Raw genomic sequence first — 20994 nt, 5'->3', positions numbered from 1 at the left:
GGTAAGGTGGAACTTCAAGCAGAGTCGGCCATGCGGCCTCTACTTGAAGTTCCTAGCGTATTCCGTAGTGTGAACATATCCTTACCGTTATTATGTGTAAAAAAAAAAAAAAAAAAAAAAATTGACACGTCAGTAGTTGAGGAGTCAGAGTCCCATTGTTTAAACTCCCTGATCTCTAGATATAGCTAGGAGAAGCATACAGCAACATGTGCAACATCTCTTCCCAACTCTGCGCTCACTCTGCAAGGGAAGGGTTCCATTTATAAGTCAATGGAGCCCATCTGCTGTGATGAGATTCATTGTATGCTTCTGCCGGCTATATCTAGAGATTGATGGAGGTCTCTGCACTACAACTCTGACTGATCAAAACATTTGACATTACTGTATTTTTTTTTATATAAGTGAGGTATATAGGTTACACATTATCTGCAGTTTTGCCTTTAATTTAGGGGGCAACTCTACTGTCACAAGAGTCATATCCTATTGTCTCTACTGCAGTGTTTCCAGTGCTGCCTTCGATGGCCTTTCTGTTTTGTAGCACTAGTCCAGATGATGTCGTGTAGAAGGTTACTACTCATTTCTTTTTTTCTAAAATGGGCAGTGGACAGTCCTTCCATCCAAGTCCAGCTTTTTATTTATTTATCTTTAGTCACCGTTCTTTTAAATGTACACTAGACTGATGGATTGCCTTTAAGGGGTTGTACAGTAGGAGAAGAACATCATGGCTGCTTCTTTTTTAAACTGTATATCTGGTATTGCAGCTCAGCCGCTTTCACACTGCAATATCCTGCACAAGATATGGACAGATATAACTCCATAAGCAGCCATGCTGTTCTAATATTGTACATCCTCTTTAAATACATGTAAATGCTTGAACCAAATGTCAGTGCTCCTGATATAGTACAGGTGGTCTTTATAGACATATATGTCATGTAGGTATTGTCTTCTAGAGGTAACCTCGACAGACTACAAACTTGTAGTTGGAAACTGACGCTTAAAAATTAAATGGACAGGCAAATGTGATGTTTGGTTGCTCATGATGTTTAGAGTGGATCTGTTGTCTTTCTGTTTGGTTGTTTTTTTCTTTAAAGTTGTGTTCCTTTCCTGTGCTTAAATACACGGAATACATTTTTCTCTTAGGAGAGAAATAATTTACAAGGATAGACTGGACTGCAGCCCTTCTGCCTTCCCAAAACATTCCCATAAGGCTTTAAAATAAAGTTAATATTATAAGTAATATTGGCAGAAGGCGGCCATCTCATTAAATAGACTGCTGCTAATGATCATTATTAACGGCCGCCTATTATTAATGGCCGTTACAAGACAGCCACCTTCTGCCGATATTACTTATTGGAACATATTCCTATTACTGGAAGTCATTGTTCATAGGTGACAGCTTCTCCTGAACACCTCAAGCTAGTGTGCTTTAGGCATCTCTTCATCTATTGAACTTGGCACTGCATCATATGACATTAGATCAATTTTATGTGTGCACCAAAATTCTGTATTATGTTACACATGTTATTACTGTATTTATTCTTTTTACTGTGAAAAGCTTTGTAAACTATAAGTGTGCTTTGGCTGAATATTTTTGTTTTGCATCAGTTTGTTCAACGTACCAAAGTTTGCTAATAAAATCAACATAAACCTTGCAGATGTGTCCTCTGTTCTGCAGTATGTGCTGTTTGAAGGGCAGAGACGAAACTTGCCATGTCAGCAATATTTATGAAGGCTTGATGGAATTATCCTTCCTCTATAATGTAGGCTTTGCAATGCAGTATAACAGGTTTGCATTGCCTTTAAATTGATGCTCCATTCATCAAATGAGATCCTGTCTAGCAGCTTACTGAAGTGGAGGAAAGCTGATCTGTAGTATACTATTATAGAAGGTATAATAGATTACATAGACATGTATAAAGCATTGATTAAAAGTCGAGATGAGCAAACCTCAAGCATGCTCGAGTCCATCCGAACCCAATCGTTCGGCATTTGATTAGCAGTGGCTGCTGAAGTTGGATAAAGCTCTCAGGTTGTCTGGAAAACATGGATATAGTCATTGGCTTTATCCATGTTTTCCACATAGCCTTAGGGCTTTATCCAATTTCAGCAGCCCCAGCTAATCAAATGCTGAACGATCAGGTTTGGATGAACTCGAGCATTCTTGAGGTTCGCTCATCTCTAATAATGTAAAATGGATGCACATGCAGTGGTGTATCATTAGGGAATGGCTGCTGGACACTAGAGGGCCTCAACCTGAATCCCATAGAAAAACCTATAGGGTCAGCTGAGAGGCTCATAACTCTGTACCCCTGAACCTCAATGACCTGAGGGACGCCCCTTCAAAAAGATTGGCATGCCATGTCTCGGCTAACAATGAGTCGCCTTGTGAACATTGTTAATGCTCAGGGCTCATGACAAGTTATTGAGGCACTGACGTTTTTTTGTTGGGGTATACCCACCAGTGTTGGATTTTCCTTTAAGGCCCCGTTCCCACTGAGCAAAGGTAGCGGAATGCCGTTAGCCTCCCGCTCATAATGGGAGTCTATGGGAGGCGTGCGCTCCTGCTCTATACGCGCTGAAGAATGAACATGTTCATTCTTCAGCGCGGACAGGGCAGGAGCGCGCGCCTCCCATAGACTTCCATTATGAGCGGGAGTCTAACGGCATTCCGCAGCGGACAATTACGTCGCGGAATTCCGCTACCTTTGCTCAGTGGGAATGGGGCCTAATAGTTTGAGATGAGGAAATAACCATTGCGTGTGTCTACTTGAATGCCTACTTTCATAATATAATAGCACTTTAGCATGAACTTTCTATGTGTTCCATACATTTCACCTGCAAGCCAAATATCCCTAACTTATTTTGTGAGTATTGTATGCATTACATGTAAACCCTTGAATTTAATTTTGAACAATGGTATGGCACCCCTGTAAAATTGCTTAGATAGGCCTTATCTGTTATAACACATTCAAGGGTTTGTTAGTAGAGATGAGCGAACCTGAGCGTGCAGCATTTGAGTACAGGTGGCTAAAGTTATACAGTCTATGGCTATGTTCACACAACGTATATTTTCGTAAAAGTATATCGGCCGTACTTTTTCCGAAAATATATGTTGCCTTGTCTTCTATGGAATCCCGGCCGGAGTGTATACACATAGTATAAGCTCCAGCTGGGATCTCTCGCGGCGCCGTAGAAAACTGACATGTCAGTTTTCTGCAGCTGCTATTCAGTGAATAGCGGCCACAGAAAACCCTGTCAGTGCACACTATGGAGCGAGCGGCTTCTGCCGTATGCTCCATAGTAGGGAGTTTAGATGCGGACGTGCACGGATGCGCCCGCATAAGAACTGTCCGGCTGCAAAGATCATCCGGCCGGTACTGCAGTACCGATAGGGATGACCTTTTTCAGAGACCGCGATCCGGCCAGTCTCTTACGTAGTCTGCACATGACCTATGGCTGTTTTCATGTTTTCCAGGCAGCCTTAGGCCTCATTTACACATCCACATGTCTGTCTGTAATTGTGGACAGAAATTACGACCCATTCATTGTAATGGCCGCATTCCACGCCTGTACGTATAATCTGTGCTATGAAAAAAAGACAGGTCCTAGCACGGACCTGCAGTGTTCTGTGCATTGTGGAGCTCTGTGGAAGCACATCCATACTGCGGGCCACTCTACAGATGTGTGAATGAGGCCTTAGGGCTGCATCCAACATCTTCAGCCACCAGTAATCACATGCAGCATGCTGGAGTTGCGCTCATCTCTATTACTAACCTGTCATGTAACGCCTTTAATTACATGGTTTTCATTTGTAGAACCCTACAAAAAAAAAAAAAAAAAGAAAAAAAGTTCTGTTGCGTACATAGTAATAGTAAAATAATAATAGCTGTGCCTCTTCAGATGCACTGAAGTGTGTGAATTATTTATGACCTGCTGGAACTGGATTTTTTTTTTTATTGTGAAACTGCTGACGTACAACCCTGCAGGTGATCAGCACAGGTTAGTGGCTTGTAGCCATTTGTTGTAACACATCCCATTAGTCAGACGACTATTTCAGCGATCAGGGAACAGTGTCTATTTTTATTTAATGCTTTGATCCTGGATTTGCCGAGTGTACAATTATTTATTAGGTGGAACTCTTATTAGGAAGCAGGTGACATCATTCTCTTCCGGTTTTCCTCTACATCTGCCCCAGACTCCCATGAAGAATTCTTCCAGCCGGGACTTGTCTCTGCAGAGTTGCTGGAGAAACATCTTAGGCATCTCACTTTTCCAATACTTTTTCTGTTCTGAACAAATGCACCATCCATAGGTTTGGGGGAAGGGGGCAGAGAGCCCTTGGCAGTATAAGTAGATCATAAATATTTTTTAAACTGCTTTAACCCCTTAAGGACAGAGCCTGAAATGGCCTTAAGGACAGAGACAGATTTTATGAATATGACCAGTGTCACTTTATTCATTAATAACTTCGGGATGCTTTTACCTATCCGGCTGATTCTGAGATTGTTTTCTCGTGACATATTGTACTTATCCCCTTATAGTTACCTCATGTTGTCGAGTCCCGCTGCCGGAGCTGGTCCCGGGACGGAGATATCCCGGTGAGAAGCCGGCGCGCGCGCTGTGGAGATAGGTCCGGCGTCTATAGAGAATGAATGGAGCCGGACCCTAACAAGGGGTCCAACAAGGGGTGCAGTGAGCATACGGACCCAGCTGGTGACGGGCACAAATGTGCCTATGCACGGGTGGATTCCGCCCTCTGTCCAAAGAATAAACGTGTTCATTCTTTGGACGGACGACGGAATCCACCCGTGCATAGAATGGAGTATGACACGGGGGGAGACGTGCGTCTGCTTCAGTCTGCCGGCGGGTGCCAGCTGCAGAATGCACAAAGGCTTATCCTAGGGCTGGGCGGTATACCGTGAAAATACCGATACCGTCTCTGGCGTCGGTTAACCGACCTCAACTTTGCCAGGACGGTATGTGCGGTATTTTCACTATTTCGCCGTCTGAGCCGTGAGCTGCACAGGTTGGAGGATGTCATTAGAGATGAGCGGACCGCATGTTATATGTGCTGTGTGTGCAGGGAAGCACAGACAGCGCATAGGAGACTGGCACTGTGTCTGAGCGCCCCTGCCACCCCCAACCCCCGCCCGGCGTGTCAGAGCGGCCCGGTCGTCTCAGTCCGCCCCAGCGCCCACCGACCCAACACGGCACAGCACAACCCCCCCGGCGTGTCAGAGCGCTCCGCATCACCCGCCCGGCACGCCGCCTCTGCCTTGTCTTAGCCAGTTACAGAGGCCCGGCACAGCGGAGCCGCCACCCGTCCGTCCCAGCGCCCCCCAACCTGCCCGGCGTGTCAGAGCATGAGCAGTTACTACTGTGCCGCTCTGACATGCCGGGCAGGTTGGGGGACGCTGGGACGGGCGGGTGGCGGCTCCGCTGTGCCGTGCCGGGTTGGTTGTCGCTGTGCCGGGCCGCTGAAACTGTCTGAGACAAGCAGGGGCCGTGTGCCGTGACAGGCAGGTGATGCGGGGCGCTCGGGGACGGTGGGATGGGTGGGTTGGTTGGCGCTGTGCCGGGCCGCTGAAACTGTCTGAGACAAGCAGGGGCCGTGTGCCGTGACAGGCAGGTGATGCGGGGCGCTCGGGGACGGTGGGATGGGTGGGTTGGTTGGCGCTGTGTCGGGGCCCCTGAGTCACTAAAAATCAATCACTAAATAAAAAATCATTAACCGTCATTCAATCTTCCTAAAATCTCCACCGTAGCCTGATCACTATGCACGCAGCTATCAGGGCGGCCAGTAAAGTTCTCATTAGCACCAGGGAACAGTCAGCAATAGATTTATTCACAATCCATGTGAAAAACAGGTGACGTTTCAGAAACGTCACCTGTTTTTCACATGGATTGTGAATAAATCTACACGTTTTTTCATTCAATTGGAGTGCTGCTACCTTTTGGACACAGACAGACAGAATTGATAAGAATAGAAAGATAGATATCTTCACAGCGTGTCAGCACAGTGCCATCTACAGCCCCCCTATAATGTGCCACTCAGTGTCTCCATAACAGAGCCTTTGTACTGTCACCTATACATAACGTACTGTATACCCATCATATATACTGTATGTCCCTGTACTCTGGGTCCCTATAGTACATAGCTATATACCTGTATATACACATCCTGTAGTGTGTACATAGCCGTATACCTGTATACACATGTCCTGTAGTGTGCACATAGCTGTATGCTGTATACCTGTATATACACGTCCTCTAGTGTGTCCATAGCTGTATGCTGTATACCTGTATATACACGTCCTGTAGTGTGCACATAGCTGTATACCTGTATATACACGTCCTGTGGTTTGTACATAGCTGTATTCTGTATACCTGTATATACACGTCTTGTAATGTGTACCTAGCTTGGGTTGCTGTTCATTGAGTTACTGTACTTTTTTTTAACTTTATTGAAACAAAATATCCCTAGTTTGGCATGGCCAAATGGGTGTGGCTTGTAAAAAGGGGCGTGTCATATTTATCGTCCAATTATCGTTACCGCAGCTACATATGCGATAAACCGCGATATTGATTTAGGCCAATATCGCCCAGCCCTAGCTTATCCTTCGCCATTCCGCAGTGTGCACGTACCCTAAATCTGTAAGTGTACCCTGAGGTACACTCACAGAGTTTGTAGAATTTCACGCCATACCGTGATCTCTTATTGGGACGGTACTGGCGGAAAAGACGTGTCTGGGGGGCAGCGTACGCTACGCTACCCCCAGACACGTCACTGGATGATGAGGAGGATGAGGATGAATGGAGGAAAGAAGGATCCCCCCCATTCATCCTCACTGGCTTTTTTGGTGTCTGAGGCAATAATAACGTATGCGTCCGACGCCGAAAACACCGAAAACATCTTTATACGGGGACTAGTATATGGGGTATGTAAATGTGTAGTGTAAAACTTTATTTCAAGTAGTGTGGTGTAATGTAGTGTTTTTTACGTTTTTTTGACAGGAAGAAAAAATATCCCTACGCCAAGAAAGGAGTTGCTGATAAATGTGCAGCACTTATCAGCAGACAGTGGCGGTAGGATATAGGGGGGAAAAATGCCCCTACGCTAAAAAGGAGGAGTTGCTGATCAGCGGCGCACTTACAGCACCAATCGCCATTGCTTTCTGGGTCACTGGGTCACCGATGACCCGGAAAGCTGAATTTAGCTGCTATATGCTGAACTGTATTGATCAGCATATAGCAGCGATTGTCGGCAGAGGGGGGGGGTTAAACACCCCCCCCCCCCCCCCGTGCCGACAAGCAGGGATGGCCTGCTATGCATTATAGCAGGCCGTCTTCCCCGATCGCACACAGCGATCAGGGAAACATTGGGCGTAAGTGTACGCTCGTTTGCGTTAAAGCCCACCCTGCGGGGGCGAACACTTACGCCCGATGTCGTTAAGGGGTAAATACAGATGTAAGCACCTAAAAGTGTATTCTCATTACACAAATCTATTCCCAATCCAAAGGGTAGAGGATAACTAGCGGATTAATGCTCGTATGACCCCTGGGACCTCCATTGACCCTGTGGTCTAGAATGAATGGCGCATGCACAGTTAGCACTTTCAATTCTTTATGGGGTATCTGAATATTGCCAAGTGCTGCTATCACAGAAAATGTGGTCCGGATAAGAAGGCTGTTTATACAAAGTGGTGGATTTATGGAGAAATGTTTAGGGTTTACTGTTACACCATACTTTGAATACTGCTGCTAGTTATGGGGTTTTGCTGCCATCTGGTGTAAGGTATTATGAACTGCAATTTCTATTTTAACCCCATAAGGACACTGTGGATTTTGGCCCTAATGACGGAGCCAATTTTTATTTTTGTGTTTTTTTTTTCCCCTCTTGCCCTCTAAGTGCCATAGCGCTTTGATTTTATCACCTACAGGGCTGATTCAGTGACATTTTTTTGCAACATAAGGTTTAGTATTTATTATTTTCATTTGTAATATTTTTCTTGCTACTCTGCAGTTTTACAAGATGGCAGCATGCTGAGTGGTTGAGGTTTTGTCAAGAATCAGTGGCGTTCCTCCCATATGCTAAAATTAACAAACCACCACAAAAACACTGCTAACCGTTTTTTTTGTGGTATTTTGCAACCTAAAAGACACCATGCAAAATAAGGCGGCATGCACACATCCACGATATATTGTCTGCAAGGGCGGGCCGGGTAATCGCCTGGGGCGCCCACTACTGTGGGTGTGACGGTGGCAAGCCCCCCTCTCCCTTCTGAGCTCGTGGCGATCTATAGTGCACCGCCTGAGCTTACTTTTGTGCTGCCGATGGCGCACCTGGAGGGGGGGGGGGGGGGGGGGGGGGGGGGGGAGATGGCGGTGCTATCATTGGCTGAGCGGTGTTATTGATTTCGACCCTCCCTGGACCTCTATCTCTGCAGCGCTGGAATACCTCTAGTAGGTGCAGTAATATGTCATCGCGCCTGCTGGAGGATCTGTCCCATGGCTGACGAGTAAGAGAAGGTAGAGAGAGCCACTCCATGCCAGTATTAGATGAGTATGAGCTTTTTGGTTTTTTTTTTTGAGTTGGGGCACAGCAGCATGACAGGACATTTAGCGTGGGACAAAGCGGTGAAGGGGCATTATTACTATGGATGACACAGCAGTGGCATTATTACTATATGGAGGGCACAGCAGGAGACATTATTATTGTGGATGGCACAGCAGAGACATTGTTACTATATGGAGGGCACAGCGGAAGGCATTATTACTATGGAAGGCACTATTACTATATGGAGGGCACAGCAGGGAAGGCATTATTACTATATGGAGGGCACAGCAGGGAAGGCATTATTACTATGGATAACACAGCAGTGGCATTATTACTATATGGAGGGCACAGCAGGAGACATTATTACTATATGGAGGGCACAGCAGGAGACATTATTACTATATGGAGGGCACAGCAGGAGACATTATTACTATATGGAGGGCACAGCAGGGAAGGCATTATTACTATATGGAGGGCACAGCAGGGAAGGCATTATTACTATGGATGACACAGCAGTGGCATTATTACTATATGGAGGGCACAGCAGGAGACATTATTACTATATGGAGGGCACAGCAGAGACATTATTACTATATGGAGGGCACAGCAGAGACATAATTACTATGGAAGGGACTGCAGGGAAGGCACTATTACTATATGGAGGGCACAGCAGGGAGGGCATTATTACTATATGGAGGGCACAGCAGGGAAGGCATTATTACTATGGATGACACAGCTGTGGCATTATTACTATATGGAGGGCACAGCAGGGAAGGCATTATTACTATATGGAGGGCACAGCAGGGAAGGCATTATTACTATGGAAGGCACTGCAGGGAAGGCACTATTACTATATGGAGGGCACAGCAGGGAAGGCATTATTACTATATGGAGGGCACAGCAGGAGACATTATTACTATATTGAGGCACAGCAGAGAGCAATATTACTATATGGAGGGCACAGCAAGGAAGGCATTATTACTATATAGAGGGCACAGCAGGGAAGGCATTATTACTATATAGAGGGCACAGCAAGGCGCATTATTACTATATAGAGGCACAGCAGAGAGCAATATTACTATATAGAGGCACAGCAGGGAAGGCATTATTACTATATAGAGGGCACAGCAGGGCGCATTATTACTATATAGAGGCACAGCAGAGAGCAATATTACTATATGGAGGGCACAGCAGGGAAGGCATTATTACTATAAAGAGGGCACAGCAGAGAAGGCATTATTACTATATAGAGGGCACAGCAGAGAAGGCATTATTACTATATAGAGGGCACAGCAGGGAGCATTATTACTATATAGAGGCACAACAGGGAAGGCATTATTACTATATGGAGGGCACAGCAGGAGACATTATTACTATGTAGAGGCACAGCAGAGAGCAATATTACTATATGGGGGCATAGCAGTGGACATTTACTATATAGAGGGCACAGCAGGGGATATTACTATATGGGGGGGCATAGGGGACGGAAGGCACAGTAGGAGGCATTATTACTATATGGGGGCACAGTAGGGGACATTATTACTACATCGTGGCACAGCAGGGAATCTTACATACAGGAGGCAATGCACATTCCCATTCGCCCTGTTGCCAAAAATACCTAGAAACGGCCCGTCACAGACTGAACCCCTGACCTCTTATGGCCCTCAGCATTAAAGAGGTTATCCAGCGAAAATCTTTTTCTTTCAAATCAACTGATGTCAGAAAGTTATATAGATTTGTAATTTACTACTATTTAAAAAATCTCAAGTCTTTCCATACTTATCAGCTGCTGTGTGTCCTGCTGTAAATAATGTTTTATTTACATTCTGACTCTCTGTGCTCTCTGCTGACATCTCTGGCCGAGACAGGAACTGTCCAGAGCAGGAGAGGTTTTCTATGGGAATCCCTGGGGAGATGAGATGTAATACCACACACAACCTGAGGACACACGTGACGCTGTTGTGCCTTCTCATTATATCGGTCCTCCGGTTCCCCGCCCCGCTCCGCCCTCCTCGCTCTTCCCAGTCAGAACTCCACCAGCCTCTAGAACTTCCAGACTCCTCCTCTATTGACAGCGTGGAAGTGGTGACGTCACGGGCCATGCGGGAGGCGTGCGGCGCTATTGGCTCTTCTTCCCTTACAGCAGCAGTGGTGGGCGTGGCCATTGTACTGTAAACTTTTCCGGGTCATGTGACCCCTCCCTCTGGCCCAGTTGCCAGGTTCCTGGATCCCGGAAGCGGATCTGACAGGATCTGCTGCTGTGGCTGCTCCTCTACATGGTGGGGATGATGATGATGGCGGCGGCGACCGGGTCAGAGGAGCTGGAGGCTCGGGAGAGGCTGGCGCTGTGGGACCGGAGGTCTGAGCCGCTGGCCCCGCTCACTGACAGACAGACGGACTCTGTGTTAGAGCTGAAAGCAGCCGCTGAGGAGATGCCAGTCCCTGCAGAGGTGGGTGACAGGCGGAGGTGTGATCCGGGACATGCCTCCCCTCCTTCCCTCCTCATGTCTCCAGGGCCCGAGGAGGCTGCTTATTCCCGGGCTGTAGTGGTGATGGGGGCTCCGGCTGTAGTGCCAGGACAGTGGGCCCCCTCCTCATCTGCTGGATGGCCGCATGTAATAGACCCCCTGCCTGCATTGCATCCTGACAGCGACAGCACCTGGGACCCCACAGTCCCTAGTAATCCCTGAGGACGGGACTGCTGGGACAATCCACTGTGATTATCTGTAATGCTGCTAGATGGACCCTGCAGGCCGCACCGCCCGTGTCACCGCTAAGGTCACCACGTAGTCCTGACCTTAGTGTCCTCCGCGGTGCCGGGTGTCCTCCGTAGTCCTGACCTTAGTGTCCTCCGTAGTCCTGACCTTAGTATCCTCCGCGGTGACGGGTGTCCTCCGTAGTCCTGACCTTAGTGTCCTCCGCGGTGCCGGGTGTCCTCCGTAGTCCTGACCTTAGTATCCTCCGCAGTGCCGGGTGTCCTCCGTAGTCCTGACCTTAGTGTCCTCCGCGGTGCCGGGTGTCCTCCGTAGTCCTGACCTTAGTGTCCTCCTCGGTGCCGGGTGTCCTCCGTAGTCCTGACCTTAGTATCCTCCGCGGTGCCGGGTGTCCTCCGTAGTCCTGACCTTAGTATCCTCCGCGGTGCCGGGTGTCCTCCGTAGTCCTGACCTTAGTATCCTCCGCGGTGCCGGGTGTCCTCCGTAGTCCTGACCTTAGTATCCTCCGCGGTGCCGGGTGTCCTCCGCGGTGCCGGGTGTCCTCCGTAGTCCTGACCTTAGTATCCTCCGTAGTCCTGACCTTAGTATCCTCCGCGGTGCCGAGTGTCGTCCGCGGTGCCGGGTGTCCTCCGCGGTGCCGGGTTAGTCCAGCCATAAGCTGACCACCATGTCTTCTGCTTCTCAGTTCCGCAGCAGTCACATGTGGAAGAATCTGGGAGCAGCTCTACCACGTTACAGAAAGAAATATTACACATTTATCATGTTTTAAAGGCTATGTTCATTCAACATCTTTCTATGCAAAATAGCAGTTATTTTACAGTGACGGCCGTCAGTAATGCTTAGGATCATTATTGGCGGACGTCATTATTCAACAACACAGGGCTGTGGAGTTGGTAAGCCACAGCTCCGACTCCTGCTCCTTCATAAATGGCCAGTCATGTACCAGGGGAGTTATTTATCACACTGCCTCAGCTGCTTCTCCCTAATGTCCTACATGATCCTGGGGCGACTTCTGAGGGAATAAAGGAATACTGTTTATAAAGTAGCTTCTCCCAGTGGCGTAGCTACCATAGAGGCAGGGAAGGCGGTTGCTATGGGGCCCGTGGAGGGAGGGGGCCCAGGGAAGATAAGAGTCTCCTGTGTCCTTTTGCTTAACCCCTTATGTACTGCAGTGTGTAAGTGACCTAGTGTTCTCTTACATGCTGCAACACAAAAAAGGGTTAATATAAGCTCAAGACAATCAGCTCTGATAACCTCAGACCTCTGAGCTCCTGCAGAAGTCAGGGGTTATCAGTGCAGGAGTAGCAGGAGAGAGCTAATTGTCTTCTGTATTAACCCTTTGTGTTATAGCATGTAAGAGAACACTAGGTCACTTACACACTGCAGTACATAAGGGGTTAAGCAAAAAGTAGTCTGCTCCTGCACCTATGTATATAACCATGAGCCCCTAATAGGCTGTTATAGTTATATACAGTGGATGGACAGAACAAGCAGACATTGGCCTTTCTGCCTCTGGTCACAAGAGAATTTTTTTTTGCCACATCACCGAATATATATATATATATATATATATATATATATATATATACAGTGGTACCTTGGTTTAAGAGTAACTTGGTTTAAGAGTAACTTGGTTTAAGAGTAACTTGGTTTAAGAGTGTTTTGGTTTAAGAGCTCACAGTTTTTCAAAATTGTGACTTGGTTTAAGAGCATTGTTTTGGTTTCAAAGCTCCCTGTACTGGGTGGGAGTGCGAGTGGAGGAGGGGCATGGTCTGCATAGTGGGGTCTACAGCACTGTACTCTGACCCAGGAAGTCTCCCTCACCTTCCAAATCATAGCAGATCCACGTCAGGCTGGGGCTTACATCAGGGGACAGGACTGTGGGGGTAATCTCTCCATAGCTGTAACTCCTCTCTTCCCGGACAGAGAGAGCTGCATGTATGTGCCCACATCTGTCCTGCTCATTCCTTCCTGCAGTCTCTGTCAGCCATTGTGTTTCCCATCCTCTCCATTACTGTACAGTAACTTATAATATCACATATTCTGCTGTTTCTGAATGTTTGTTTCATCTGTTTTACAACTTATTCAGAATAATAAATCATTATTTTTGGGGTGTGGAACCAATTGTCTGCATTTTTATGATTTCATATGGGAAAATTTGCTTTGGTTTAAGAGTGGATTTGGATAACAAGCACGGTCCCAGAACTAATTATGCTCGTAATCCAAGGCACCACTGTAGATATATATATATAGGAGGGGGGGGCCCATACAGTTTTTTGCTATGGGGCCCCATGAATCCTAGCTACGCCCCTGGCGGTGGTCTTTTCCTGCTGACAGCCTTCTATGTTTCTAACTAAATATTCACCATACACACAGAAATACTGCTAACAATGCCAGATACCTGTGATGTAGAGGGGGTCACACACAGTGATATAGAGAGGTCACTGTGGGGGCACGCCATTGCGCGCACACACACAGCCTGCTGCAGCCATAGCACACACACACACACACAGCCTGCTGCAGCCATAGCACACATACACACACACAGCCTGCTGCAGCCATAGCACACACACACACACACACACACATAGCTGCAGACTTAGAACACTGAAGAAAAACACCACCTTGAGGATAGAGGTTACTGCTACACTACTTATGTCTTCTCCTCCTCCTCTATATTACACAGGATATTGTCATATTACACTGCTGCTCATATACAGTCATCCAGGAAGCGAACAGCAGAGATCTCCCCCCACACAATGGACTCGTCCAGCTCAGAAACAAACTGCCAAATAGTGACCGACAACTTTTCCCCGACCACCCTCATCTAATAGGGCCAGTGTCCTATTAGAATGTTGCTCATAATATATATTGATGAGCAAAACTTCTAAAATTCATATCAAAACTCAATTCTTAATTGTTTTAGGAGTCGGAAGACGGTACATTTTTTCTGACTCAGACTCCAGCCAAAACTAGCTCCGACTCCAGCCCAAACTAGCTCAGACTCCACAGCCCTGCAACAACGGCCGTTATTTTGCCTAAAAATAGATGTTGTGGGAGCATAGCTTAAAAGGGAGTTGAGAGATTTAAATAAAATAAAAAAACAGAACATACTCACCTGCTCTGATGCCACTGTTATTCTCATGAGGTCTAGTCCTCCCTGCTCTCTGCTGCTTTCTATCTCCTATTATGATATGCCTACTTTGTAGGAGATGGCCAATGGTTGGCTAAGAGGGAATTTCCTTCAGTCATCATGTTGGAGGAAACAGTAGGGATCAAGCACTGTTGGATTGGCAGAAACAGGGAAATGGGGTATTTGAGTATGCTTGCTTTTTATCTTTTAAGGAATAAGCCAGGTAGATTGTGTATCTTTCTTTTTTTTCCAGTTTCAAAATTGTGACATCAGAGGCCTGTTCAGCCAGCAAGCATCCACAGCAGTTTCCTGTCCACTGATTGGCTAAGCAGGCCTGTCACATCCCCAAACCTGAAACACCATGCAGTAGGGACCGGAGCTTTATAACACCAGCAGTGATGCTGGGGTGAGAAATTAACCCCTTATTGAGTGTATACACAGTTAGGTTATGTGCACACTGAGCAATTCTCGAGGAATTGTAGCTGAAAGATTTCTGCTTAAAATTCCTCGCCTATTCTGCTCTGGCAGAATAGGAGTTGAATTTGAGTGGAATTTAAGCGGAAATCGAGCGGAATGCAAGCGGAATTTCAAGCCCCATTGACTTCTATAGGAGTCCTCTAGCGGAATCCGCCCAAAGAATTGACATGTCAATTCTTTGGGCGGAAACGCGCATTCCACACGGAATTCCGGACGGAAATTTACTCTGTGTGCACGGGCAGTCGGAAATCCCATTGTTCTCTATGGAAGGAGCAATGTTACATTTACACGGGCGGAATTCCGAGCGGATTTCACCCGCTTTTTATGGCGGAATTCCGCTAGAATTGTTCAGTGAGCACATACCCTAAAAGGGGTAGGTCAGGAAGAAAAAATCCTCACAGCAGTATTGGAATTGGATTTCAGCTTCTTATCAGAAGTGTTACCTTCTCTGATGGATCATGCTTAATGCTTCATTGTGTAAGGTAAGAAACATCAGAGAGCAAACACCCAACAACCATTGCAGGAGGCACACAAACCGCTTGTAGCAGCATTATGGTATGGGGGATGTTTTTGTGACATTTTCTGGGCCCACTCATCCATCTGGAATACAATCTCAACTGATACACGCCGATTGTCTTCCCTGGAGCTGATGGGATCTTCCAGCGAGACAATGCAACATGTCACAGGGCTAGAATTGTTTCATATTGGTTGGAAGAGCATGACCTAGACTCCCAAGTATTACCCTGACCCCCTGGTTTCAGAGACTGGAACCCATTTAAGCATCTGTGGGGCCACCTCAATTGTTGTGTTGTGTGTATGGATCCTCTCCCACACACCCGCCAGCAGCTGTGGAATGCTCTACAGTCAGCGTGGCTCCAGATACCTGCGACACCTACCAGGACCTTAAGTTGGCCATACATCTTTAATAATAATAATAATAATAATATCTCAACCGACTGCCTTCCTCCCCATACACAGGAAATATCAACATGACATGATCCTGTGTTCTCCATGGGGAGGGTTAAGCCACAGCCAGAGAGCTCTGGCTGCAGCTTATCTATCCTAGAACAAAGGGGTCAGGCTGTGATTTTACCACCCCCTCCCCCTTATACTGCAGACAAAGGTATAAAGCCTATGGGGACCTTTGAGTCACTCCTTTCTTCTGGCTAGTGGTGGCATGCTGTTTTAAAATTAATATAATGTTTCGGATCCTGCCAGCTCAAAGCTAGGGGTAGGGGATAAAACCGTTGGCCCAGATTTATCAGTCTGCCTGAAAAAATGAAGTAGATTCAGCTCTGAAGTCGGGATAATTGTAAATACAGTGCTTATCCTTAAGGGGGTACTTTAGGGAATTTTTTACTTTTCAGTGTCAGTCAACTGGTGTCAGAAAGCTGTACAGATTTATAAATTACTTCAATTAAAAAATCTCAAGTTGTCAAGTACTTACAGTATTAGCTACTGTATGCCATGCAGGAAGTGGTGTATTCTCTCCTGTCTGACACAGTGCTCTCTGCTGCCACCTCTGTCCGTGACAGGAACTGTCCAGTGTAGGCGAGGTTTTTTTTATGCGGATTTGCTACTGCTCTGGACAGTTCCTGACATGGACAGAAGTGGCAGCAGAAAGCATTGTGTCAGACTGAAAATAATACACGCAAAAGGACGCTGGTTGACCTCAGGGAGATCAACCAAAACACTGCAGAGACACTATCACGTGTCTCAACGTCAGTGTATTCTAGAACATTTCCCCCTGGGATATCAAATATGCAAAAGAACGCTGCTGTCTGTGGATGGATACCTTGCTGAGGTAGTTTCCTTGACTGGAGAACGCCTTTTGGCTTGGTTGTTCCTTCTGGCTAGTTCACTGACGTCGAGACGTGATGGTGTCTCTGCAGTGTTCTTTTGCATATTTGAAAATAATACACCACTTCCTGCAGGACATAAAGCAGCTTATAAGTACTGGAAGACTGGAGATTTTTTTTTTTTTTATAGAAGTAAATTGCAAATCTATATAACTTTCTGACACCAGTTGATAACACAAATACAGAACAGTACACTAAAAACAATGCAGTCTATTATGTACTCATGTAATCCTGTAGTCTATGCTTGGCTATTTGTGTAGAGTATTTCTGTTTATAAGCTGTTAATCGACGCCCAGAAATGATCATGGTTTTTTTTTCCTTTCATAATATATGTGTAATTTTTATTTATTTATTTTTTCAGCTCCCCATAGAAGATTTGTGTAGTTTGTCTTCCACTTCATTGACTGTAAGCTTGTCGGGAGCTGTTCCAGAGTCTACTGAGGGCATCTTGCAACAAGGCTTCTCAGCACTTGGAATGGAGGATGATCGAATTGAGACTGCACAGCAAGTAGGTATTAGCAGTAATACACAGTTAGCAGGTGTGAGTTATTTTTGCACCCTCTGCTTGAGGCCAGTTTTACACATACAGGATCACTGCGGAACTCACAGCATCCAATCCACAGCAAATCCTGTATTTGTGAAATTGGCCTAAAGCGACATTCCAGCCCAATTTCTTTATACCCTCCCAGCTCTTAGTGGTTGCCCCATTTCACCTGATTATATGTTGGCTGTGGTCTCCACTGCATCAAAGTTGGGTTCACACTACAGAATCCGTGCGGATAAATTCCGGCGGATTCCGTTGCTAGAATGCGCTTACGGCCGCGCGCCTTATCGCTAACCCCATAGACACCATTCTATGGGCGGCCCGATTCCGCTATCCACCTAAAGAATTGACATGTCAATTCTTTCGCCAGAATGCGTAATCTGGCCGTGCATAGAATGGTGTCTATGGCAAGGATGGAGAGGCGCGCGCCCGTGAACGGGTACATAAGTGTGAGATCTTAGGACCCCCCACAATCTCCCAAATGAGGCTGTTACTCCTTTTCTTTGAATGGAGCAGCCAGTCAGCCCATACACTGCCTCTTCATTCATTGTCTATGGAACTACTGGAGCTATCTTCGGCAGCTACTGTAGAGTATGAATTAAGCATCGGATATGGTGTTAAAAAATAAAGCAGAAAATATACTCTCTTGCTCAGATACCCCCCCGTATAGCTGTTGTCCAGCTTGACCCTGCAGGACTGGATGGCTTAGCAGCAGCTTGAGTTAATTTGTTGGGACCCCTAGCAGGGGGTCTACTGGTCAGAATGGCTGTAGGCAGTGGTGATTGGAAGTAGAGTGCTGCTGCCCAGCTGAATCCAATGGCTAGGCAGTAACAGGGATATGTAGTGCAGTAACAGGGATATGTACTGCACTCCCCTTTTACCTTTTATTGACAGCAGAGTCCGTAATTAGGCTGTTATGTCCAATCTATTGGTCTGTGGTCTTGTAAAGTAGATCTATATAATTTTCTTTCCTGTTGTGTTTTTGTAGTTCTTTTCTTGGTTTGCGCAGTTACAGACTCACATGGATCAAGATGAAGGAGCAAAGTACAGGTGTGTTATTATATTTCGTTAACCTCTTCATTATCCTCTATTCACAGGATAGGGGATAAGTAGCTGATCACAGGGGCTTGACTGCTCAGGTCCCCTGTTATCTTAGAAATGGGGACCCCAGTTGAGTACAGGGTTCAGCTGTTTTTGTAGCTTTCATAAAGAATTAATGGAACATTGTCTCTCTTCCACAATTCTTTGCTCCATTTTAATGTTAGACTGGGGTCCTCGTTCTTGATATCGGGGGGAGGGGTTGTCAGCGGTCAGCAAATGTAAATTTGTAAGAACATATGCGCGTAACTAAAATACTTTTATTTCGTTTATGTGCATCCAGAATGTTAAGCATTGTTTTGTGTCATGTTAGTGATTTCTGTATTTGCTTTGTAGAGGTAACACATCTGCATGACCATCCCCTAAGAGTGGGGATTCTGTTACTTATGTCAGAGTTGTAAAGGCCCCATGACTCAGAGCGATTATCGTGTGAAAGCCCGCCAAAACTATCGGTCTTTAGCAATCATTATTAGGTGTTTTGGGGTTAAGCGAGCACACGCCAAACACAAAATCGTTCGATTGTTGCACCAACACTGGGGTCTGTATGATGTCAAATGAAAAGAATTCATTACAAAACGGACACTTATGACCACACAAATGCAGAAAATGGGATACCAAGACACCACCAAATGAGTATATCTAGTATAGTGATGTTGCCATCATACAATGTTCCCCCCTACACATGGAATAAAAGTCGATAAGTATATATACAGTTAAAGTGCAAGTGCTCAAACCAGGTAACAGGGCTCAAATGGTAAATACAACCAATAGGCAGGAACATGAGGGGGGAAAAATACACATAAGGTATGCAACATCACAAGGACAGGGGGGCTGACAGTAAGGCACCAGTACGCCTATCACACATCCCCTGCCACAAACCTGTAAACCAGCAATGGAGGATCTCGGGTCGCGTCACGTTTCGCTACAATAGCTTCTTCCTGATAATACATCAATGTGTTTGTGTAATAAGAAATCTTTTAGTTGCTTGGGAAAAAAACAGTTTTCTCCCATTGCAAATGATTAACAACAATAAAACGGCCACAAAAATGATAGTTTATTACAGCAATTGATTAAGGTAATAACGTTAGAATCTTTAGCTACTATACCGCAAGTTATCACCAGCTCTGTGTAACATGGCCTTAAGGAAGGGGATCTCTAACTCCCTTCTTTGATACGGCAGTCAAATATTATAATTATAGAAGAAAGTAAGAAGAATGTGAAGAGGGGAATATGTTATAAGAATATATTCCAGTCACGGGGGGGGGGGGATGTTTTAGCTTCAGCTTAGAGACAAGATGCAGCCAAGCTACTAGAGGCAGTAGAAAGATGGAAGCTGGAGACAATGCCCCATTCTAAATGGTACTTGCTTCTATCAGTGGTGAAGATATTACTTTGTTTTTATTAAATATGTGCATTTGTTCTTTCTTTAGGGAAATGAGGGACTACCTATCGGGTTTCCAGGACCAGTGTGATGCCATAATGAATGATGTTAATGTTGCTCTGCAGCATTTGGAGTCTCTACAGAAACAGTACTTATTTGTATCCACAAAAACAGGGACACTACATGAAGCATGTGAACAACTGCTAAAGGAACAGGTATGTTTCATTTTATATATATCCTGTAAGTGTTCAACAGTTCAGACAGTAATTCCAGATTATGACTCAGATTAGTCACTTTCTCTGTGCCTGCATATCCAAAGCCCCTTTTTATTGACAGCAGACACAGAGGTGAGGAATAAGCGGGGATGGGCTAGCTAACCCTAGGCCAGAGACGGGGAACTTTTGGCACACCCCACACCCCCCGTTGCAAAACTAAAATTCCCATCATGCCCATTTACTTATCAACCCCTTCACGACCCAGAACGTAACCGTACGTCTTGGGTAGAGGAGTTCAGAGGGGGGCCGGCTACTATTAGTAGCCCAGGACAGCAACAGTTAGCGGGCGTGGTCCGATCGGCGCGCTCGCTAATTTAAAAAAGAAGGCTGAAAAAAACTGATTACAAAAACGTAGTGTGAACCCAGCCTTACTGTGTAAAAAAAATAATAAAAAAACCTTCTAATAAAAATTTAAATCACCACCATTTTCCCATTTTATAAATAAATAAGCATATTTGGTGTCACGGCACCCCTAATCGCCCTAAATATTAAACTATCACATTCCTGATATCACATGGTAAATGGTGTAAGTGCAAAAACCCGCCAAAGTGCAAATTTATTTAAAAAAAATTTTTTGTCACATCAAATCCTGAAAAAATTGTAATAAAAAGTGATCAAAGTGAGCAATTTTAAGAAACATTAAGTTTTTTACAAAGGTTTTAATTTTTTTTTAAAAGCCATCAAATAAAATAAAAGTTATACAAGTTGCATATCATTGTAATCGTACCAACCTGAGGAACATGTATAACATGTCATATGTTATAACATATAACAGGGCGAAGGGTGCACACACAAAACCCCCCAAATGAAAAAAAAAAAGGGTTTTATTTTCAATTTTACCACACAAACCTATTTTTTTTCCTGGTTTCGCAGCATATTTTATGGAAAAAATTAAGTATGCCATTGCAAAGTACAATTAGTAGCGCAAAAAATTAGAGCTCTTATTGGTCTGTAGG

General features: G+C 45.5%; 1 protein-coding gene across 1 annotated transcript in view; it reads left to right on the top strand.

The window, feature by feature from the left end:
• The first annotated feature begins 10757 nt into the window (after nt 1-10757).
• Nucleotides 10758-20994, top strand: part of COG3 (component of oligomeric golgi complex 3) — a 70689-nt gene continuing 60452 nt past the window's right edge. Inside the window, exons 1-4 of the mRNA XM_069970524.1 lie at nt 10758-11007; nt 17102-17248; nt 18273-18334; nt 19813-19978. Of these exons, the coding sequence (XP_069826625.1) occupies nt 10834-11007; nt 17102-17248; nt 18273-18334; nt 19813-19978 (549 nt within the window). The 5' untranslated portion in view covers nt 10758-10833. The remainder of the gene's footprint in view (nt 11008-17101; nt 17249-18272; nt 18335-19812; nt 19979-20994) is intronic.

This window comes from Dendropsophus ebraccatus, chromosome 5 (genome assembly GCF_027789765.1).
Source record: "Dendropsophus ebraccatus isolate aDenEbr1 chromosome 5, aDenEbr1.pat, whole genome shotgun sequence".
Taxonomy (NCBI): Eukaryota; Metazoa; Chordata; class Amphibia; order Anura; family Hylidae; genus Dendropsophus; species Dendropsophus ebraccatus.
This window is presented reverse-complemented; position numbering and strand designations above follow the sequence as displayed.